Source organism: Wickerhamomyces ciferrii, contig 00027 (assembly GCF_000313485.1).
Source record: "Wickerhamomyces ciferrii WGS project CAIF00000000 data, strain NRRL Y-1031 F-60-10, contig 00027, whole genome shotgun sequence".
Taxonomy (NCBI): domain Eukaryota; kingdom Fungi; phylum Ascomycota; class Saccharomycetes; order Phaffomycetales; family Wickerhamomycetaceae; genus Hansenula; species Hansenula ciferrii.
In genome coordinates this window covers 113479-136743 of record NW_011887713.1, presented here as the reverse complement: position 1 = coordinate 136743, position 23265 = coordinate 113479, and the positions used below count along the sequence as shown (strand labels likewise).

The 23265-nt window shown below is 27.6% G+C and overlaps 11 protein-coding genes across 11 annotated transcripts; 6 read left to right on the top strand and 5 right to left on the bottom strand.

Annotated features, from left to right (window-relative positions):
• Positions 1-77: 77 nt before the first annotated feature.
• KHT10 (sugar porter family MFS transporter) lies at positions 78-1904 on the top strand (the record flags this gene model as incomplete). Its single annotated transcript, XM_011278198.1, has 1 exon — positions 78-1904. One exon carries the CDS (start codon positions 78-80, stop codon positions 1902-1904), a length of 1827 nt encoding a protein of 608 aa, XP_011276500.1.
• A 667-nt stretch (positions 1905-2571) lies between these two features.
• BN7_1243 (Gti1/Pac2 family protein) lies at positions 2572-3462 on the bottom strand (the record flags this gene model as incomplete). Its single annotated transcript, XM_011278197.1, has 1 exon — positions 2572-3462. The coding sequence occupies one exon, from the start codon at positions 3460-3462 to the stop codon at positions 2572-2574; it is 891 nt and encodes a 296-aa protein (XP_011276499.1).
• Positions 3463-4448: 986 nt separating this feature from the next.
• Positions 4449-7651, top strand: BN7_1242 (SSWI/SNF chromatin-remodeling complex subunit; the record flags this gene model as incomplete). The annotated part of the gene is made up of 2 exons (XM_011278196.1): positions 4449-6153; positions 6603-7651. 2 exons carry the CDS (start codon positions 4449-4451, stop codon positions 7649-7651), a joined length of 2754 nt encoding a protein of 917 aa, XP_011276498.1.
• A 530-nt stretch (positions 7652-8181) lies between these two features.
• PAP1 (polynucleotide adenylyltransferase PAP1) lies at positions 8182-9900 on the top strand (the record flags this gene model as incomplete). The annotated part of the gene is made up of 1 exon (XM_011278195.1): positions 8182-9900. The coding sequence occupies one exon, from the start codon at positions 8182-8184 to the stop codon at positions 9898-9900; it is 1719 nt and encodes a 572-aa protein (XP_011276497.1).
• A 255-nt stretch (positions 9901-10155) lies between these two features.
• RRN5 (Rrn5p) lies at positions 10156-11787 on the top strand (the record flags this gene model as incomplete). Its single annotated transcript, XM_011278194.1, has 1 exon — positions 10156-11787. One exon carries the CDS (start codon positions 10156-10158, stop codon positions 11785-11787), a length of 1632 nt encoding a protein of 543 aa, XP_011276496.1.
• Positions 11788-12040: 253 nt separating this feature from the next.
• PUT1 (proline dehydrogenase) lies at positions 12041-13438 on the bottom strand (the record flags this gene model as incomplete). The annotated part of the gene is made up of 1 exon (XM_011278193.1): positions 12041-13438. One exon carries the CDS (start codon positions 13436-13438, stop codon positions 12041-12043), a length of 1398 nt encoding a protein of 465 aa, XP_011276495.1.
• A 1154-nt stretch (positions 13439-14592) lies between these two features.
• Positions 14593-16452, top strand: BN7_1238 (Zn(II)2Cys6 transcription factor domain-containing protein; the record flags this gene model as incomplete). Its single annotated transcript, XM_011278192.1, has 1 exon — positions 14593-16452. The coding sequence occupies one exon, from the start codon at positions 14593-14595 to the stop codon at positions 16450-16452; it is 1860 nt and encodes a 619-aa protein (XP_011276494.1).
• A 69-nt stretch (positions 16453-16521) lies between these two features.
• Positions 16522-18204, bottom strand: AGP12 (General amino acid permease; the record flags this gene model as incomplete). The annotated part of the gene is made up of 1 exon (XM_011278191.1): positions 16522-18204. One exon carries the CDS (start codon positions 18202-18204, stop codon positions 16522-16524), a length of 1683 nt encoding a protein of 560 aa, XP_011276493.1.
• A 1553-nt stretch (positions 18205-19757) lies between these two features.
• Positions 19758-21101, bottom strand: TRM82 (Trm82p; the record flags this gene model as incomplete). The annotated part of the gene is made up of 1 exon (XM_011278190.1): positions 19758-21101. The coding sequence occupies one exon, from the start codon at positions 21099-21101 to the stop codon at positions 19758-19760; it is 1344 nt and encodes a 447-aa protein (XP_011276492.1).
• Positions 21102-21658: 557 nt separating this feature from the next.
• SPE4 (spermine synthase) lies at positions 21659-22617 on the top strand (the record flags this gene model as incomplete). Its single annotated transcript, XM_011278189.1, has 2 exons — positions 21659-21790; positions 21850-22617. The coding sequence occupies 2 exons, from the start codon at positions 21659-21661 to the stop codon at positions 22615-22617; spliced, it is 900 nt and encodes a 299-aa protein (XP_011276491.1).
• Positions 22618-22706: 89 nt separating this feature from the next.
• On the bottom strand, positions 22707-23111 carry STB3 (Stb3p; the record flags this gene model as incomplete). The annotated part of the gene is made up of 1 exon (XM_011278188.1): positions 22707-23111. The coding sequence occupies one exon, from the start codon at positions 23109-23111 to the stop codon at positions 22707-22709; it is 405 nt and encodes a 134-aa protein (XP_011276490.1).
• Positions 23112-23265: the final 154 nt, after the last annotated feature.

Genomic DNA, 23265 nt, shown 5'->3' with positions numbered 1-23265 from the left:
GATTAAATTTCCATAATTTTATCAAGGATTCATTTCAGGTTACATTACAGAAATATATTTAGAGATAATTTTACAATATGACTGAACGATTAGACGTTATATCAGATTCTTCATCACAAAGAAATGGATCTCCATCAACTTCAACAATTAAGAATGAACATCAAGAACATCAAGAACATGAACATCAAGATAGATATGTTAAATCTCCATTACAAAATGAATTAACAAATATTGATTCTTACCAGGCTAGTATTCCTTCATCATCACATCATGAAGATGTTTCAAGTGATGAAGTTCAAAAATTAAATGAAAAAAATAATGAAGAAACTTTAATTAAATCTTTATCAACTGAATCTACTTCATCAACTATAGTTAATGATGATGATGATAATCAAAGTATTTGGGATTTGAAAAAAGCTATTTTATTATGTATCATAACTTCATTTTCCGGGTTTATATTTGGTTGGGATGTTGGTACAATTGGTGGTATAACAAATATGGAATCATTTAAAAATAAATTTGGTAATGTTGAAAACAATGGTGTTAGAGAATTTAGTTCAATTATTATTGGATTAATTATTTCAATTTTTAATATTGGTTGTGCAATTGGTGGATTATCATTATCTAAAATTGGTGATTCATATGGTAGGAAAATTGGTTTATTTTTTTCAATTTTCATTTATATTATTGGATTAATTATTTTAATTACAAGTACCAAAAGTGGTTCATGGTTACAAATTTTCTTTGGAAGAATTATTACAGGTTTAGCTGTGGGAAGTACAAGTGTCTTGACACCAATGTTTATTAGTGAAAATGCACCATTGAAAATTAGAGGTGCAATGGTTGTTTTGTATCAATTGATGATTACATTAGGTATCTTGATGGGTAATATTGTTAATTTTATTTGTAAACGTTCATATCAAGGTCAACTGAATAATGATTCTGAATGGATGATTCCAATTGGTCTTTGTTTTGTTTGGAGTGCATTTATTGTTGTTGGGATTAGTGCAATGCCAGAATCACCAATTTATTTAATAAATATTAAAAATGATGTTGACCAGGCAAGATTAAGTATTGCAAAATTAAATAATACACATGTTGATGATCCAAAAGTTTCAAAACAAGTTGAAAGTATTGTTTTGAATCATGAACGTACCAAAAGAGAAGTTGGTGATGTTCAATGGAATGAATTTTTAATTGGTAAACCAAAATTATTATTAAGATTAGTTATTGGTATGGTTATAATGTTTTGTCAACAATTTTCTGGTGCAAATTATTTTTTCTATTATGGTACAACTTTATTTAATAGTGTGGGTATCGAGGATTCATATATTACATCAATAATTTTGGGAGGTGTTAATTTTATTTCAACATTTGGAGGGATTTATTTTGTTGAAAGATTTGGTCGTAAGGCATGTTTACTTGTTGGATCTATTGGTATGGGATTATGTATGGCTATTTATTCATCATTAGGTTCATTTGTATTAAATTCAAATGCTAATGGTGAACCAAACTTCGCAGTAGGGATTGTTATGATTTTATTTACATGTGTTTATATTTTTTTCTTTGCAACTACATGGGGTCCAGTTTCATTTGTTGTTGTATCAGAATTATTCCCAGTTAGAGTTCGTAATACATCAATGAGTATTTCAACAAGTATTAATTGGATATCAAATTTTTTAATTTCATTATTTACACCATATGTTGTTGTTAAAATTGGATTTAAATTAGGTTATGTATTTGTTGTTTCATTAATTTTTAGTGGGATTTTTGTATTATGGATGGTTCCTGAGACTAAAGGATTAAATATTGAAGATTTTGATGAATTGTATCAAAATGGTTCAAGAAGAAGAACTAAAGAGGGAATTCAACAAGAACAAGAAGAATCAACATCAAATGTTTAGAATAAAAAGGGTGTGTAGTATGTACATTGTCTTGTCTCTTGGTTATTAGAATTAAAGTTAAAGAATGAATGATTATTATGCTTGTCTGTTTATTTTTGTAGTTTTGTAGTAAATTAATATTTATGTAATGGAGATTTCGGTATATGTTTTGAATTTGATTTGAATCACCGTGTGTTATTTATGTAATTTATAATTTTCTTAACGCGTATGTGTTTTGTTTTTAATTTCATAAGCGGTTAAGTTGTTAATAATAAGTACGGTATCTCCATAAACAAGACATCAAATATCAAATATTAAGAACAAAGCGCTGGTAAGTAATCAAGTAATCAAGACTCTTGATAAGATTGATATAAGGATTGTATGTTGTATGGTTATATTAATGGTTATATAGGTTATTTACTACATTTGATTGAATTAGTTAATAAATATATTTCATTAATCATTATAAAGGTATTGAATAACCTTTTCCTTTTCCTTCTGCTTCCTTTCTCCTTCTCCTGTTCTTGTCTCTTCCTCTTCTTGTTTTTGTCTCTTGTTGTTGTTGTGGTAGTTGTGATTAACCGCCCTGTTTATTCCAATTCAAAACTCATTATACTTATACGTCTTCTTATACTTCTTGTAATACATAGTGCTTAATCATAGGGGTATTGTAAGGGTATTGTAGGTATCAAAAAAATCTATTCAATTGATTTAAAGCTTTTTCATCATAATCAATTTTAAATTTATTAAAATTTAAATTTTTTATAGGTGGTAATTGAACTTGATAATTTGTTTGATAATCTCTTGGATTTCTTGGATCTTTTGAATGTGGTGTTGATAATGGTAATGGTTGTTGTTGCTGTTGTTGTATAGGTTGTATAGGTTGTTGTTGTAAGGGTATTTGTTGTGGGATAGATGATTGTGGTAATTTTATTTGAATTGGAAGACTTGGTGATATAGATCTAAATGATTTATAAATTGGTGATGTTATTGGAGATTTTGTTTTGATTATTGGTGATGTTGAATCTGTTGATGATGTTGATTGATTTCTTGATGAATTTGGTGATGATGATGTTGAAGTTGTTGATGTTGTTGGATTATCTAGGAATGCATGTTGTGGATAAATATTCTTTGGAATTTTAATATCTTTTAATAATGGATCATTTGATGGTGTTAAATTCATAAATTTTAAATTTGTAAAATCCTTTGTAGTTGTATAAGAAATTAAATGTAATTTTTCATTATTTAAAGTAGTCAAACTGAAAGATTGTTTAATTAATCCATTTGATTTATATTTAAAATCTGTTAAATTATGTTCATCACCACCATTTTGAACTTCCATTTCTCTATAAGTTAAAAAAGCACCTGTAACTCTTGAAGCACTCCAACTTCTACCATCAGTCCATCTTCTCATTTTGGCTTCTTTTTCATTGAAAATATAAATTGAACCAGGTTTAATTAATTCTCTTTCAGAATCTTTTAAACGTCTTGTTATTTTAGGAATAAGTTTTTGTCTTGAAGCTTCTAAAAGAATTAAAGCATCATTTGGAGTTAATACAGCACCATGATAAGATTCCATTTTGATATAACGCGTACAATCAACAATCAACAATCAACTACATCACTACTTGAACTAAAATACACGGAAATCAAGAGTTTATAAGCTTAATTTAATACCAAGCATTAAAAGAGCAAATAATTTAATATGTAAACAGTTGAAATAATTTTATAAGCATTTAACTGTGGGTGGTTAATAAGTGTGTTTAAAGATCTGTGGTTAAAAGGGGTATAAAACTATTTTAGGTTATCAGTCCGTAATGTCCTTAAGTAAGTGAAAAATTGAATACCACAAATTATACGAGTTTAATAACCTTTTTGGCTGATTGTTTTAATGGTTATATAAGTTTAAAGGTCAAAGCGGAATGGTGATCTAATTAGGAAATATTTTTGGTGTGCGAATTTGTGCGATTTGTTCGATTTGCTCATCTCTTTATAATCTTGGCCCAGTATAAGTTTAAAGTTCTGGGGCTTAGAATGTATGCTATAACGGTCTCTCACCGATAAGTCAGATACGTACAATGTGGTGAATCGTGATACTTGATTTGAGTAGTTGTATAGAATAGTTGTGTTATTATATATATCCATCATTGTATCCTATCAATTCCACCTATGTAATTGTACGACATTTCTTTATTCTTATCACGGATTTAAAAAAATAAGCTTAAAATTTAAAATTTATTCGGTGAATGAAAATCTCAAAAGAAATTTTTTGTAACAAATTTTAATTTCCTAAAACAATTCAAAATCCGTAATTTTAAATTTAAAGTTTTGGTGACCGCGATTATGTCAGTCCTTATGTCATCGCATTCCATTACAATTCCGATGATGTAATTACTGAGTAATGTTGTATGAGCCCTAATCATGTGATGTCATGTGATAATTTGTATTTGTGATTTACCCGGTGATGATGATATTGTCTTTCTAAATTGTCAAAATTCAAATGTTACTTTATCGTGTCGTATAGTAAACAATGAAATATTAATAATTCAATACACATCAATCACAATGAATTACAATAACATACCCTATGGCCAACCACAACAACAACAACAATTCCAACAACATCAACCTTCTTATACTCAACAACAATATCAAAATCAATTAAATCATCGTTTAAATCAAAGAAATTTATCTCAACAACAACAAACAAGACCTCATCAAATCCCAACCCCTTCAACTATACCTACTCAAATACCTAATCCTTATCAACAGCAACAGCAACAGAAATTATCCCATCAATTACCTCAACAACAACCTCAACAACAACAACATGGTGTAGGTTTACAAAATTTACAACAAAAAAATTTATCAAATCCTTCTTCAGCATCATCAAATAATCAATTTATATTAGCTGCTCAAACTATAACTAAAATTCAAGAAAATCCTAAATATTGGTCTGAAAAATTATCAAATGAAGGAGCATCAATAACAAAAGATACATTATTTTATGAACAATTAATTAAAAGAGATTTAATTAATAAATCTTTAAATAATAAATTAAATTTAAATAATTCAAATAAGGAAACTTTGAATAAATTATTAAAAAATTTAAAATATTATAATGATTTAAAAATTTCCCGGATGAAAACTATTAATTTATCAATGAATTCTAAATATACTAAAACTATTTGGGGTGAAGGTTACCAGGGGTATGGTAATGGTTTCACTGATGGATTAACAAAATTAATCTTACCAAAAGATAGGAAAAAACCATCAAGATTAAAAGATTTAAATATTTCAAAACAAAGATTAATTCAACAATCTCAAGTACAAGATGAATTTATTCCAATTAGATTAGAATTTGAAAATGAAAAAGATCGTTTTAAATTAAGAGATACTTTTCTTTGGAATTTAAATGAAAAATGTATAACTTTGGAACAATTAGTTTCAATAATAATGGAAGATTATAAAATTTATAATCCGTTATTATCAGATACTATATTATCTTCTATAAAGGAACAAATTAATGATTATCAAAATTTTAAATTTCAAAATAAATTTGGTTATGATTTAAGAATCTTGATAAAATTAGATATTATAATTGGTAATAATCAATTAATTGATCAATTTGAATGGGATTTATCAAACTCTTTAAATTCACCTGAAGATTTTGCACAAGAATTAATCATGGATTTATCATTACCTGGAGAATTTGCTACTGCTATATCTCATTCAATAAGAGAACAATGTCAATTATATATTAAAGCTCTGTATTTGATTGGTTATGATTTTAAAGGTGGGTTTATAGATGAAGATGAAATTAAATCAAATTTACAAAAAATTTTAACTCATAAAGAAACCTTAAGATCAAAATTAAATTTATCACAATTTACTCCACAATTATTAGAAATTTCTAATTTAGAATTAGAAAAATTAGATAAAGATCGTGAAAGAGATTCAAGACGTAAAAGAAGACAAGGTAGAACCGGAAGACGTGGTGGTCCAATATTACCAGATTTAAAAGATGTTCCAAGAACTTTTAGAACCCCTGTTTTCTCAACGGTATTACCTGGTGGGATTGATGTTTTTGATAATGTTGAAAGTTATCATATTGAAACTGAAACTATAAATAAACCAATTAATCAAGAATCTTATCCAGTGGGTGGAATTCCTGCAACTACAACTGGTGGTGGTTTAAATAAACCTATTGATTTGGGGACACCGGGGAAAAGAAGAAAAGTTGTTTATAATCATATTCCTGGAGAATCATGTATTGTTAGTATTAAACTGAATCATTGAAAACACTGTGTTTTGAAATAGAATAATATAATTTTTGATGTCTTTTGATTGTATTTGATCTTTTGTGGCTTATAAAAATTCGCGAATTGTTTTCTTTTAAATTTAGTGCGCCTCTAAAAATTAAAGGGACAGTTTTTAAAATTAAAGATAAACAAGAACGAGAATTTAATTAGGAAAACTAGGAAAACTAGGAAATCACATTCTTTTATTTGAATTTATATTGAGTTTATTATTGTTTATTGTTATATTGTTAAGGTTGATTAAAGATGAGTCAAGCTAAAGATGTATGTATTATAGTCCAGGGTTTGTTTAATTAGTGGCGGAATTGAAGGAAGTAATATGAACCCTTTTTCCACCAACTGATTAATACAAAAATCAAGAGAACTAGATAACTAACTATCTCTTTATAGAACGTTGAAGATTCATTATTATCCTCATTTGAAGATCGTAATAGTATTGAAGGATTAGAAAATGTTGATGTGGAAATTGATAATAAATTAAATGATTCTGATGATCGATTAAATTTAGAACATGAAGAACAGGAACAAGAACAAGGGGAAAGATCAGAAATAGGAATAGGTTCTTCTACTGAACAGATTAATAGAGCTGATGAATCGTTTAATGAACCTCAAATTCAAACTATACAACAACAACCATCACAGGGAGATAATTTAAGTTTTAATTTTAATAGTTTGAAAAATAATTTTAATTTCTTAGATAATTTTTTCAATACTCAACAATATCAAAGACTTATTGGTGGTAATGGTAATAATGGTTCTTCATCTTCACAATCAGGTCCAAATTCAAATGATGGTGTTTTTAATAACTTATCTGCAAAACCTGATACTCAACCAATCATTGATTCTGATAAACCTCCAACTTATGAAGAAGCTGCAGCAGATTCAACACCTCCTTATTGGGAAGCAAGTGTTCTTGCCCAAGGTTATACAGATGAAATATTTGTTGATGGATTACCTGTTGGTAATATAGTTAATTTTTTATGGAATTTAATGGTTTCAACTTCATTTCAATTTGTTGGGTTCTTGTTAACTTATATCTTACATACTTCACATGCTGCCAAACAAGGTTCAAGAGCTGGTTTAGGTTTTACATTTATAAGTTATGGATATTATATGTTACCTTTAAATTCATCACCATTAAATGATTCTTCAAAGAAAATTTCCAAAATTGAACCAATGAATCCAAATGAATATAATGAAATTGATTCAAATTATCAAGTAACAGGACCAATTGATGAATTCCATAGTGATTTAACCAAAGGTGAACAACACCATAATGTTTCTGATAATATGGATACAAATTCAAATGGATCATTTATTGCATATTTAGTTATTATATTTGGAGTTTTCATAATCATAAAAGCATTAATCAATTATCATAGAGCTAAACAAATGGAGAAAGTTATATTACAACCACCAACTAATTTACCAGTTGTTGAAGAGGTATAATAAGATATTTACATGGCATTATATATTGATTACTGATCATTTGGGGGTTATTTTTTCTTTGGATATTTTTTTGGATATAGGTTAAAACATAGGGTACATAAACAAGCATTAAGAATCAAGGCATTAAGCATATTATATATTATTAAATTAATGATTTTTCACGTGAATAACTTGTAATTAATATTGTAATTGTTCATAATGGCTATGGTAATTCCTTACATAATTTTTCTTTCTCTTTTTCGCGAATTTTTTTGATTCTTTCAACTTTTTTTAAAATGTGGTTGATTTTTTATAGACACCAACAAAACAAAATTAACAAAATTATCAAGAAACATAATCAATTTGATTCAACTTTTGATTCTTTTGGATTTCAATTTATAATCTTGGAAAGTCATTGGGATTACTGCTTACTGGATCAAGGATTCTTCTGCTTGCTTTACTAGAGAAATTGTGGAAGTGTTTTGATTGTTTGTTAGATTTGGTTCATTGAGACATTAGCGGTAAGAAAAGATACAAGTTTCATAAATACAATGGCTACAACAAAATCTTATGGTGTTACACCACCCATTTCATTAGCAGGTCCAACACCAGCAGAAAATGTTTTGAATGATCAATTAATTCAAGAATTGAAAAAACAAGGAAATTTTGAATCTGAATCTGAAACTAAAAAAAGAATTGAAGTGCTACAATTATTACAAAATTTAGCAACAAATTTTGTTTATAAAGTTAGTAAAAATAAAAATATGAGTGAAGGTATGGCAAAAGATGCAGGTGGTAAGATTTTTACATATGGTTCTTATAGATTAGGAGTTTATGGACCAGGTTCAGATATTGATACATTAGTTGTTGTTCCTAAACATGTTACAAGAGATGATTTTTTCACTGTTTTCGATGAATTATTAAGAACAAGATCTGAATTAGAAGAAATTGCACCTGTACCAGATGCTTTTGTTCCTATAATAAAAGTTAAAATTAGTGGGATTGAAATTGATTTAATTTATGCAAAATTAGATTTACCACAAGTTCCAATAAATTTAACATTAGGTGATAAAAATTTATTAAGAAATTTAGATGAAAAAGATTTAAGATCATTAAATGGTACAAGAGTTACAGATGAAATTTTACAATTGGTCCCCAAGCCAGTGGTTTTCAAATTATCTTTAAGAGCAATAAAATTATGGGCACAAAGAAGAGCAATTTATGCAAATATATTTGGATTCCCAGGTGGTGTTGCATGGGCAATGTTAGTTGCACGTATATGTCAATTATATCCAAATGCTGTGAGTTCAGTTATTGTATCAAAATTTTTCCATATCTTAACACAATGGAATTGGCCTCAACCTGTCTTGTTAAAACCAATTGAAGATGGTCCTTTACAAGTTCGTGTTTGGAATCCAAGAGTTTATCCACAAGATCGTCAACATCGTATGCCTGTTATTACACCAGCATATCCTTCTATGTGTGCAACTCATAATATTACTGCATCAACTCAAAAAGTTATATTAAATGAATTACAAAGAGGTTCATTAATTATGAATGATATTATAAGTCATAAAAAACAATGGGAAGATTTATTTGTCAAACATGATTTTTTTTATAAATATAAATTTTATCTTAATATTATTGCATTCACTAGAGGTGATGATGAACAACATTTAAAATGGAGTGGATTAGTTGAATCAAAATTAAGATTATTAGTTCAAAAATTAGAAAATTTCCAAGGTATAAATTTAGCACATCCTTATGTTAAAACATTTGAAAAATCATATTTATATTCATCTGATGAAGAATTAAGAGAAATTGAATTAAATTTTGGTAATTTTAGTAAAGAATCAAATTTAAAAAAATTCAAAGAAATTACCGAGGAAAACAAGGAAGATCCAATACCTGAAGGTTCCAAAATTATACATTTCACATCATTATATATTGGATTAGATATAACTGTCTCAGGTGAAGATAAAAAATTTGATATTCATGTTCCATGTAATGATTTTTTCACATTATGTCGAGGATTCCCAGATTATAATGATTCATTAATTTATGGATTAAATATTAAACATGTTAAATTATATGATTTACCAAGTTTTGTTTATGGTGAGGGGGAAACAAGACCTGAAAAACCAAATAAAAAGAGGAAGGGGGATAAAAATGGTAAAAATAATAAAAAACCTAAAAATGTATCAAATAATTCTACTGATCAATTGGTTAAAGAAGCTGTTGAAACTGTGGAAAATGTGCCAGTTGTATGAACCTCTTCTCTTTCAAGAACATTTATCAATTGTATTAGCTTATAATATTGTGTAATTTAAAGATGTATAGAAATATAAAAAATGAAAATGAAAATAATGAAATAGTTTATATCTCTGTGTCCCTTACCGAATCTATAATTTTTTTAGTAAATAAAATAAATTTAGTTTTAGTTTTATTTCATAGCGGTTAATTCAGAAACAATAAAAGAAAGAAAGAATACTAGTTTTTCATAAAGAATAATATTCACAAATGATATGACAGTCAAACGAAAGATTTCATTGGATAATGGCTTAGAAAACATCAAACAAGAACAATCCAAAAGACAGAAAGTTGATGGTGATGATGATGATGATTTCCAATTTGATAAAGATCAAGCATACAACTCAATCCTAGAAAAAATCAAGAAAAGAGAATTAGGATATAAAATTACCAAAAAATCATTCAATATTTATTATGAAGATTTTATCAAGAGAGAATCAAAACCATTTGAAGCAAAATTCCAATCAAAAGATAGTTTTTTAAAAAGTTCATATATATCAAAACAAGGTTCATTTCAAGGATTAAAACCTAGATCTGAAAGAACTAAATTAGGTACATTATGGAGTAGTTTTGAAAAAGAAGTATTTTTTGAATATTTATCAAGATATGGCCCCAAGCAACCTGAAAAAATTAAAGAAAGATTACCAAATAAATCTATTATTGAAGTGGAAATTTATATTGATTTATTACAAAGAAACCTGAATTATTATAAGTCACATAAATCAAGGTTTTTCAACTTGATCAAGTATGAAGATATCCCAATTGCTTGGGAAATTGATGAATTAACTATATCAATTGAAGAACAAAATGTTTTAAATAATGAAGTTTATACATCTCAAACACAATTTGATAAATTAAGAGATCAAGAGAGTTTAAAATTAACATTATCCACAAATGATGAAAATGAATTGATTAATACATCACAATTAAATTCTATAGCATCCTTTTATCATATGAATCATTTATATGAATATCCTTTATCATCAAATGATGAAGAAATTGAACCAAATTTAGGTGATTCATACCAATTAATCAAAACAATAATAACAAACATGACAAAACTTTTAATCAAAACAATAATCCAAGATAAAATTTATCAAAATTCTAAAAAAATTGAAATCTCCACACAAGGTGATGAATTAATAATCCCAGTTAATTTAACAGATATTATCCAAGCATTTCAATTAAATTTCCCTAAAAGGGTCGTGGGATTAAGAGAATATATGAAAAATTTACATAATAGATTAGAATTTGATATTGAAGTTGAATATTCAAAACAAAAAAAATTCCAGGATGTTATACCTATCCCCAAAACTTTTGAAAGTTTTAGGATTAATCATGAATTAGATATTACAGAGGAGGAGGAAGAGGAACTTTTACTAGATGTTCCAGAAGGTGAAGAAGAAGATGGGGATGGGTTTATTATTGATTCAATGGAAGACCTTGATAATAAATTAGCACTCAAATTATTTTATAAATCAGATTATGAAATAAATTTACAAGATTTGGAGAGAAGTAAATTTGAAAATGAAAAATTATTATATGAATGGGATTCACAAAAATCAATTGAAATTTTTAATAAAAATTTTGATCATTGGTTGGAAAAGGAATTTAATTCTCAAAAATTTGAAACCAGAATCAAAAGACCTAAAGTAAAACCAAATTTAAATTCAATGATTATTAAAAAACAAGAATATTTTAAAAACTTGGTGGAGTTTGAAGATCCTGATATAGATGAAATATTTAACCAGATTGATGAAGAACTAGAACCCTCTGAACAAGAAGAACCTCAAGATGATGAAATAACAAAAGAAATGTTGATATTATATAACCTATCATTTGATTAAACCTACATATATGTATTAAATATTATGTATTATTTGTAATGACTATAAAAACAATTATAAAACAGTATGATATGAATGTAGCAATGATATGAATAGTTATGTATATGGATGGTATGGATGGTGTTTAGCGACTAGCGCTAATTATTTGATTGTTTATTTGATTTAGCTAAAGCTAAATTTTTTTTTGATTATATTTTGCGTTAGCAAAATATCTTATTCAATTAAATAGCTAACGCTATTTAATTACCAAAACTTAAAACAACCTATTTTTAAAAACCCTAGCCACTTGTTTAACCAATTTCCAACCATTATCCTCCCTAACAGCATCCCCATTCTCTTGTAATCTTCTTAGCAAATAATCTTTAGTCTCAACAGGAGGACCCCAAGGAACATATTTAATAATATTCTTAACTTTATGATTTTGAATTAAATTAAATGTAACATCATCACACATACCTAATAATTGACCCAAGACAACATTTGATTTAACTATATCTGATTTTGATTGGGATAATAAATCACATGCTATATGTGATGATTTTGAATTATGAGAAGCGACAACGAGGTGGCCTAGTGTTGCTGAGGATTGGTTTTTTTCTAGGTCTGATAAAACGTATTTTATACCTTGGTCATAACATTGATCTGTATCTAATTTGGTATCATGAATAACTGAACGATCTGATTCGGAATGGATATAAGCACCTCTAACTAATTTTAAACCAACTCTGTAATTACCGGCTTGGGCAAGTGATTCTTCTAATTTGATTTGTGGGAATGATTGTTTTAAATACATTTGAATTGTACCGACAACGTTAACGAATCCTGATGGTTTATTGAATTTTTGGAATAGGTTTCTTTGTAATTTGTAGACACCTTGTTGTAAATCAAATTTTTCTGCATCAATAACTGTTACGAAAAATGGTGATTTTCTTTCAGGATATAATTTAGATAATTCATTGTTTAGTCTGACAACTTCTTCAGTAATAATTTCACAATTTTTATTCAATTGTTGGAATTGTTCAGACCATTCAGGTTTTTCAAAATTTAATAAAACTTGAGCCGGATTTGAAATTAATGCACTTGGTTTAATAACAATATAACCTGGTGGAATTTCATTAATATTTGGTTCTTGTGTCAAAACTCTAAGGATTTGTGGTTTCAAGATAGTTTCAATTGAATTCATAGTTTCTTCAACGATATAATTTATATCAATGTTTTTTGTACCTTCAGAATCTTCAATTGTTAAACTTAACATCATGTTATTAATACCTCTTTTTGATAATTCTTCACCTGTTTTGATAACTTCTGAAGGGGTTGAACCACCAACGTATAATTTACCAATAAAGAAATCTAGGATTGGAGTTGGTATAATTGGGAATAATTTAATAACCAAGTTTAAAATTGGTTTATTTAGGGTACATAAACCAATAGCACCATATGAAAATAACATTTTGTTTGAAAGGGAATCCAAATATGTTTTTTGTGGGTTTAAAGTTTGCTTGTTTGGTAATATAGTGTAATCATTTTGACTTGATTTATTAACAGTGTTTATAGTTGATGGAGTAGTAGTTGTTGTTGATTTATTTGATTGAGAAGTGTTTATGAATCTTATTAGTCTTGATCTAGGAAGTGGTAGTCTTGATCTGAACATGGTTACCTATGTGTATGTATATTAAGTATATAAGAGTATATAAAATCAGATTATAGGAATATCAAATATTTATATTTATTCAAATTTAATTCAAAATTATTTCAATTGATATCAACGGTCAACGGTCATTAAATAAATTTTGAATTTGTGCCGATTGTAAATAATTGAAAAATCAAGCGAGCGATGAGCTAGACAGGAACTAGACAGGAACTAGACAGGAGCGATATCGAGTGTCTAGGCAGAACAACTAATAGTTAGGCAGGGAGACTGGTAAAACTTAGGCAGAACACTCACTAGACTTAGGCAGACACTAGACAGACACATAAGCAATGATACATAGACATGATAAGTAATTGATAAGATTCAAAAGAAATACTGATATAATACATTGATAATTTCATAGTATCAACTAACAATTGTATGAGTTGTACAACTTGTGTTATAATAGAGTAATAGTATAATCAGGTGAGAATAATATAATATAGTCAGACGATAATACAATCAATCCATAGTTAACACTTCGCTTATTCTTATACTATACTACAATACTACCATACTATACAATACAATGCCTTACTACTATACTACTATATAACAAATAACAAATAGCACTAGTAATACTAATAATACTATACTTTCACTATAATACAATAATATAGTAATACAATAATAATCTATTCAATCTATTAAATATTTATTACTCATGTATATTAGAATTTCATTTCTATCTCATTACCATATATTCCATTACTATGTAATTATTGAATATTTCCCATCGCTTATTATTCACTTTTATAATTTCTTCTTTTATATTCGCTTGTTGCTAACCCGGAAATAATAAGCGGATACAATAAATAACAACACTCGCTTATAATTGACTACTTTAATATTCTTATTTTATTAGTGTCAAAAGACTTCAAGTGTTGATCTAGAAATAAATAAAGAAATAAAGAAAAGTTGTATTGAGATATTGGTTTATTGGTTATTGGTTATATTGATATTTCTTATAGGTGTTATAGGTAATAGTCACAGGTTATACTTTACTGCTTAGGTTATTGGTTATTTGGTTATCCCTCATTCTCATAGATTATACATTATACACTATATGATCATAAGACCATAAATCATACAATATCATCACACCACATCACAACATGCCCCCGAAGAAAAGAGCTAAAATATATCAAAGAACTTTCATAGGTTGTTGGACTTGTAGAAGAAGAAAAATTAAATGTGATGCTCAAAGACCTCATTGTCAACGTTGTACAAAATCTAAATTAACTTGTGAAGGTTATGATGTTAAATTAAATTGGAGTAATCCATTAATCTTAAAGAATAATGAAATGATTAATTATGAAATTGATGATAATGATGAATCTTCTACTTTCCAAAGATCAAATATTAAATTATGTAAATGGAATTATTATAAATATTATCAAGATATTGATGATGATTTAGAAGAATTAAATGAAATTATTGGGAAGAAGGGACCTTTTACATTGTTTAGATATAAAGATAATGAAGAGGAGGAGGATGTTGATCGTATAGATCAACATCATACTATTAATACCAATCAAAAGAATAATAATAATATCACTACTACAAGTAATAGTATACCTATTCATAAAAAATTAATAAAATTCATTAAAATTTCAATTTTTTTCAAAAATTTATCATCAATTACAATACCAAATTTATCATTACCTTCATATCAACCAACTCATTCAAATTATGATATAATAAAAGATACTGATGACTTATTAAGTATACCCAAGGAAATTATATCACATTTCCAAAAAATAAGGAATGTCATGGGGAAAATATTTATGACACAGGATGAGGATATTATTAATATTATAAGTGATTTGATTAAACATTCATTAAGTGAATTTATAATAACACAATCCCCAATTAATCAATTATTAATATTAAATTACATATTAATTTCAAAATTATTAACAAAAGATAATAACTTAGATGAATTGAAAAACATATATAATAAATCTCAATCAATATTCCAAAAAATCCAACCACAACAATCAAATACTTGGTACTTAAACTTAATATTAATAATAATGATCAATTCAACACTGGGGATTTATAACCCATCCATATTCAAACACCATCCCACCTCAAACATCAACACAATAATAACAAATCATTACAACCACTTAAAATCAATAAATCATTTATTAAACCACGCTCAATTCTCAATAGACCCACAATTCTCCCAAATTTATGAAGATATAACTCAAGATTATAACCTATTAAAGCATCCATCAAGTTTTAAACATCATCATTCAAATAATGGTTATGGTTTCATACAAATTCATTCCCAAGAGACACCACATGATGAAATCATCAAAATCCCTAAAATTATTGATGAAGATGATGATGATGATTTACCACCTCCTACTATTGTTATTAATTTCCAACAAGAGGAAGAAACACCAGACTCCGAGGATCAAGAATTACAAGATGATAATAGTAAACCTTTATTTCAATTTGAGGATTATGAAACCCCGGGGAAAGTGTTTGGAGTTTCTAAAGGATTAGTATTGGTTTTTCAAGAATTGGTTAAATTAATTAATCATAAGAAATTTTTTAGTAAGTTAGGGAGAGGTATAAGTAGGAATTTTCCAAGAGTTTTAGCAGATTTTGAAGATTTATTAATTAAATCAAACACCATGGTTAAAGGGGTGTTAGACCAGGGGTTTTATCAAGTTTTGATTATACTTTTTTATAAATTAATTTTAAATTATCCTAAAGTGCTATTACTTGAAAATTTTAAAATTTTAGAAAAGTATCAAAAACAAATGGGGATTTTTTGGTTTATAAAAAATTTATTTGATAAAGATTTAAATTTTGAAAAAAATGTTTTGGAAGTTGAGGAGGATGAGGATGAAATATGGGGGAATAATTGGGAATGTAAACAATTAATTTTAGAAATGAATGATGATGATTGGGATGAATTTTTAGAAAAAAGAGGGATACAAGGTGTTTTTATATTATGAATATAGAAAACCAAATATAAAACAATAAAAACGTCTTATTCTATTATATACTGTAGGGTTGGTTGGAGTCTATAAACTATTAAAAATTTTCTTATACCAAGGTTTTGATTCATTATTTGGTTCAATTTCTAAATCTTGTCTACGACCTTCATCAAGATCCAATGTCTCCAAATCAACAGGTCTCCATTGTTTTTTCAAAATACAAATACTTAAATAAAGTATTATACTAAAAGGTATCAAAATATAAGAATCAATAAATTCATCAACTTTAAATGGTTTTATAGAAGTCCACCCCTGGACAAGAGTTAAAAAAATAGTTGCACCGAGGCCAAACCATGTTATCCATGGATAAAATTGGGATTTATATGGTATGGTACTTATATCATAACCTTGTAACTTCCATGCTTTACGAACTCTAAGATGTGTAAATGAAATAATCCCCCAAACCATGAAAACGGCAACACCTGAAATATTAACAATATAATTATATGCCTTGGAAGCACCTGTAGAAACATTCATTAATGAAATTAAACCCAACAGGTTCATCAACGTTATAGCATAAATTGGAACACCTCTTTTATCTTTCCAACCCAGGAACCTTGGGGCTAATTTTTCTGTTGCTAAATTTGTTAAAGTTCTTGAACCCATATAAATTGAACTATTAACTGCACTTATACATGTCACAAGGACAAATGCATTAACTAAATGTGTACCATTACTCCAACCGGCTCTAACAAGGGCAATACCAATAGGAGATTTTAATGCACCTGTATCTGATGTTAACAATGGATCATTTGATGAGACTGTTGCACCATAAAACACGGCAATTGCAATATAAACAAATAGGATACGAATAGTGGTTTGTCTAACAGCACGAGGGATGGCAATTGATGGATTTTTTGATTCATTTGCTGTAATGGCAACTGCTTCTGTTCCGGAATAAAAAGTTGAAAAATAAACAAAAACAGTGGCAATACCTCTAAATCCATGAGTCAACGCTCCAGGATCATTCCAATAATGAAACCCAAATGCAGGTCTATTTTTAATACCACCTGATATATAAATAATGGAAAAAATATAATAAACACATAATCCAATAATTTTAAAAAGGGCTAACCAATATTCAGATTCTCCAAATGCCTCCACACCCAAGATTTGAAAAATTTGAAAAGCAAACCAAAAAATTAAAATATATCCATAAATTGGTATTTTTTCATCAGTATCCCAAAATGACATTATCGAAGAAATTGCATTATATTCATTACTCAAAACGCAAAACCAAATAATAACATATAGATACCCCTGTACAGCACTCAAAGCATCACTATGGAATCTCCTAGCCAATGTAGTAAACCCATTCCCCGCTGGATAAACACTAATCATCTCACCAATAGAAGTCATCATTGAATATGCAATAATCCCAACAATTAATACAGCTATAAGCATAGCTAATGGACCACCTTTTGTTAAACTTTGTCCTGCACCTAATAAGATACCAGGTCCAATGATCCCAGCAAGGGCAATTAATGATAAATGACGATTTTTCAATGCTCTTTTGGAACCTGTTGATGAATCAAATTTTAAGTTTGTTGATTGGGATGATAATGATTCTGGATCTTGGTCTGTCAATTCTTCGGTTAAATAAGGGCCATTTTTTAAATCATTGGAATTATTTGTGGGTTGTTCTAATGATGAGTATGGATTGTTTTGTTGTATGGGTTGATTGTTTTGAGATCTATTAAAGAGCCCCATTGTGGTTTGTGTTTGTGGTTTTGGATTGAGTCTTTGGTGTGAGCTTTGTTGGTTTAAATTTGGTTTGGATTTGGATATATTTGCTTTTATATAAAAAGTTTTTTTTTCAATTGCGTATTGCGTATTGCAGTAAAGATATTGTGGCACGGGAAAGGTGACAGTTATGATATAACTAGTTGATTAACGTCTTGTAGTTATTGAAACAATAAGTTTGAGATTGATTCCATGGAAAGTTATTTTGTCTGAAATCTGATGTAAAATTTTCAAGAGATCTAGTTTTATTTCTTGTTTTGATTTTTTGTCTATCGGTCAGCTCTATGATTTTCAATCAGCCTTATCTGATATCTGATAAACTTTAAATCTATTAAGACACAACGACCGGTGAACAAGCTTGTAATTTGATCAAATTATTCAATAAATATCAACATTTAATAAGTAACTAGAATATATATTGATCTTATTGTCTCTTTTTTATAACCTGAGCCACTTGCAACGTCTTCAACTATTAATCAAGCCACAGTTTGACACAATTTTGAGGTCCGATTATGTAAGATGCTATGTAATGATAATACTATTTAGGACGTTTATATTCTTTAACTTTTAGTGATGATATAGTGATTTTATTAGTTAAATAGTATACAAAGTGCTTAAAGATCATTGTGAGCTAGTTGATAATTGATTTAAACAATTTATAATTTTTTACATTTTTTGAGAAAAAGTTTTTTAAAAGTAAAATTAAAATTATTGAGATACATTTTATTCTTGAAATTGAAATTTCAAAATTTAAAGCTTCGAATTTTGTAAAATAAAGTAGCTCATAATAATCTTCATTCTTTAAAACTAATATAACCAGCTTATAATTACTATCATCTAATACAAAACTTTCGTTTAAATTGAATTTCAAAAAAATAATTATGCTGCCTCTACCAGTAATCACAAAACGCGGTAATGCAGCAAAATTCCAAAAGCAAGAAAAAGCTCTTATGGCCAAGTTGGTAAGGCGCTACACTAGTAATGTAGCGATCCTCAGTTCGACTCTGAGTGAGAGCAATTTCCCTTCTTTTTTGCTGCTCATCCGGAATTTTTCCTTTTTTTTTGAAGAATATTCACTTAAATTAGGTATATATTGATTGGTGATCCTTTTTTATTATTGCTAAGTCAATTGGGGGTTTATTTTTGTAAAATTGGACTTGTGTTGTTAAAATGTATGTCTTGATGGTAAACCCGATATACTCATTCACATCAAAACCAAACAGCTAATAATTAATTGAAAAACAGTTATTGGGAATGAAAATTTCAGGGGTTTGAACTATATTTATATTCTATCAAATTTATTCATCATTGCTGATTGAAAATTTCAAAAATAAAATTAAAGTTTTTGATATACCTGTATGAATTTAGTAATTTTGGAATTAGCACGTAACAAAGTTTCCTGTTTTGGTATCAAGGGTATCAATATGTTTTTAAAATTAGTTACTACAAATATTTTGATTCAGTCTAGTTGTTATCTATTATTGTAAATATATATAATTCTTTTTTTAATGAGGAGACTTCTAATGTTCTGATCTTTTACGTAATTGAAAAACTGGATATAATGGATATAATTCATCTTTTGAAGGAATTTCCACAAATGAGTTTTCAGTGATTTTTTTAAAAGATTCAGATAATTCATTTGATACGGTTTTAGTATTAATATCAATTGATCTTAATAAATTATCTTCAGATTCAACAGATGCAATGATTTGATTATTTGATGAAGTTATTGAAATGATTTTAGAATCTAATTCTATTATTTTATCTAATGAAATTTTATTTGATTCTAATTTTAATAAAAATACAACATTTGTTGCTTCAACTAAAACTGCAATTATGTTTGGTAACCCTGGAATTGTAATTATATCAGAAATACAAGTTTCTTGTAAATCATTATTTTCATTTTGAAATCTTGAAGGAGCTAAATGAGATTCATTTATATATGGTTCAACAATTTCACTAATATTAAATTTATCTAATAATTGATTTGATTCTTTTGACCAATCCCATAAAAATATATAATCATCACCACCACCACTAATTAATAAATCTTCATTCCATGAAGGTATTAATAATTTAGAAACAAATTGTTCATGACCAAATAACCAATGTTTAACAATAAAAGATTGAGGAAATTTAGAAATTTTAATATGTTCATCACGATCAGCAGTGAAAATAAATTGTTCATCATTTTTTTTACCAATTAATACATCTGTTAACATAGAAACATGACCCAAGATTGGTTCAGCTTCTGAATTAACCACTCTAGCTTCTTGTGTATCAACTTTAGTACTATAAACATCACCAAATTTATCACCTAATAAGATTTCAGAATCATCATATGAAGTTGTAATTGATGAAGGTCTTTTTGGGAATGGTTGTCTTTTAATTAATTTTAAAATATTTTCATTATTAGATAAATCAATTTCAAAAATAACAACAGATTTATCAGAATCTGTAGTACCAATTAAGTATTTTCCATTTCTTGAAAATTTTAAAGTTCTAATATAATTATAAATAGTTGGAGCACCTGGACCTGGAGTTGGTATTTTTGGTTCACCATCATTGTTTTTATTTTTACTCTTCTTCTTCTTCTTTTTAGGTGGTTCTTCACTTGATTCAGGTGTACCTTCTTCAGCAGCTTTTGCAGCTTTTTCTTCTAATTCTTGTTGTTTTAAAATTTTTTGTCTTTCTTGTTCTTTAAGTATTTTTTCTTTAATTGATTCTGTATTATCAGCTTCATCTGTCCATTGACCAATTCTTTCACCACTTGAGATTTTGAAAACTTGGATATGGTTTTTTGTTGCTGTGCATAGCAAGTCACCAGCGTTGTTAACTGCCACTATTTGGAATGGATGCTTCATCTTTGAACTGTTGATCTATGATAATAACAAATTCCTATAAATCTGAGCTCATCGCATCGTTAATTAATTAACCAAAAGTTTTTTTTTTTCAAAATAAAATTTGATTACGTAAGAATCATGTGACCTGGGATTGAATTTATATACTAAATTGATTATAATTGTTAAATTTAATGGTAAAAGAGAGATTTTAAATAGTGGAATGTAGTATTAACCATGTTTAGAATCAACCTATATACTTATTTACCAATATTTCCCCTTTTCCCCCGAGAAACCTCATGTTTTCATTGTAATTGTGTCAAAATGCGATGAGTATAAAACTTTTTTATCACCTTGAAAAATAAAAAAATTAATGAAACTTAAATTTTATCAAAACCACCAAAACCAACTAGAACCAACCAAATTTAAAAGGTTCATGGAGTCATATATAATATAGAAATCACATTCATTTACAACTCTTTACAATCATCAACTCATAAGCCCCAAAAAAACACAGACCTTTCTTTTAATTCTTGCATATTAAATTATATCAACTCCTTGCCCCAGATCACCATATAACCATGTCTGATTTCACACACCCTCTTATTAATAATGGATGGTTTAAAGAAGTATCCGATGAATTATTCCCAGGTCAAGCTTTAGAATTAAAAGTTAAAAAAATATTACATACTGAAAAATCTGAATTTCAAGATGTAAGTACAAAGTTTTTCATATAGTCGTGTGATATTGAGTGGAATACTAACAATAATAGATTCTTGTTTTTGAAAGTACAGATTATGGTAATGTCTTAGTATTAGACGGTATTATTCAAGTCTCTGAAAGAGATGAATTTGCATATCAAGAAATGATTACACATTTACCAATTTTTTCTCATAAAGATCCTAAATCAGTTTTAGTTATTGGTGGTGGAGATGGTGGTGTTTTAAGAGAAGTTTTAAAACATGACTATATTGAAAAAATCGTATTAGTGGAAATTGATGAAACTGTTATCCAACTAAGTAAAAAATACTTGAAAGGAATGGCTATTGCTTTTGAAAATCCAAAAATTGAAGTTAAATTATGTGATGGATTTAAATATTTACTAGAATTAGGTCAAGAATCAATTGAAAATAAATTTGATATTATAATTACAGATTCTTCAGACCCAGAAGGTCCTGCTGCTGCTTTTTTCCAACAACAATATTTTAAATTATTATATAATTCATTAAATTCAAAAGGGATAGTTATAACTCAAGCATCAGAAAATGTTTGGTTAAAAATTGAGTTACTAAAAAATTTGAAAAATACTATAAATCAAGTTTTCCCAATTGTTAAATATTCTTACACCACAGTACCAACTTATACATCAGGTCAATTAGGTTTAATGATTGCATCGAAAGATCCTAATGCAAAATTAAATATCCCTGAACGTTCATTATCTGAATTAAAAGAAGAAGAATTATTTAAATATTATAATAAAGAAATTCATAAAGCTAGTTTTATTTTACCAAATTGGGCTAAAAATTATTTAGATCAATAAAAAGAAAGAGAATTATTTGCATTAAAATATAGATTATAAATTTCATATACATACATATAAATACTGTACATATAAACAACCTAATGTTATTACTGATTGTTTTTTGAATCATTATTCACACTAGAATTAGTAGCTGTAGAATTTCCATTCTGATTTTGATTTTGATTTTGATTTTGATTTTGTCTACTATTGGTTGAGCTTAAGCGATTTGAACGATTTCTATTCCTAATAACATTCTTTGGTTTAAACTTCCCCATTGGATATAATTTTTTATCGAATTTCATTCTTTGCTTAACTTCAAATGAAACATCTTGTTGAGGACTTGCAGGAATTAATTTTTCAACTTTTTTCTTACCTTTAGTGGTACTTGAACCATCATTAGCAGATTCTTTATTATTATTAGTTTGATTATTGGTCTTTTCTGGCTGATCAATTGATTTGGGGGTTTGAGTTGAAGTTCCTGATTTTTCGGTTGATGTTTGTTTTGAAGGCATTTTCTATCACTAGAAAAAAGGATTAAAAAATTACCGACAAATTATAGAGCAATAAGGAAAGCCAATTCGAATAAAAGCCATTGAAGTTTATAGTTCAAGTGTATTCATATTTATAAATTTTCAATTCATATGAGCTTTAGTCCTTTGATGAGAA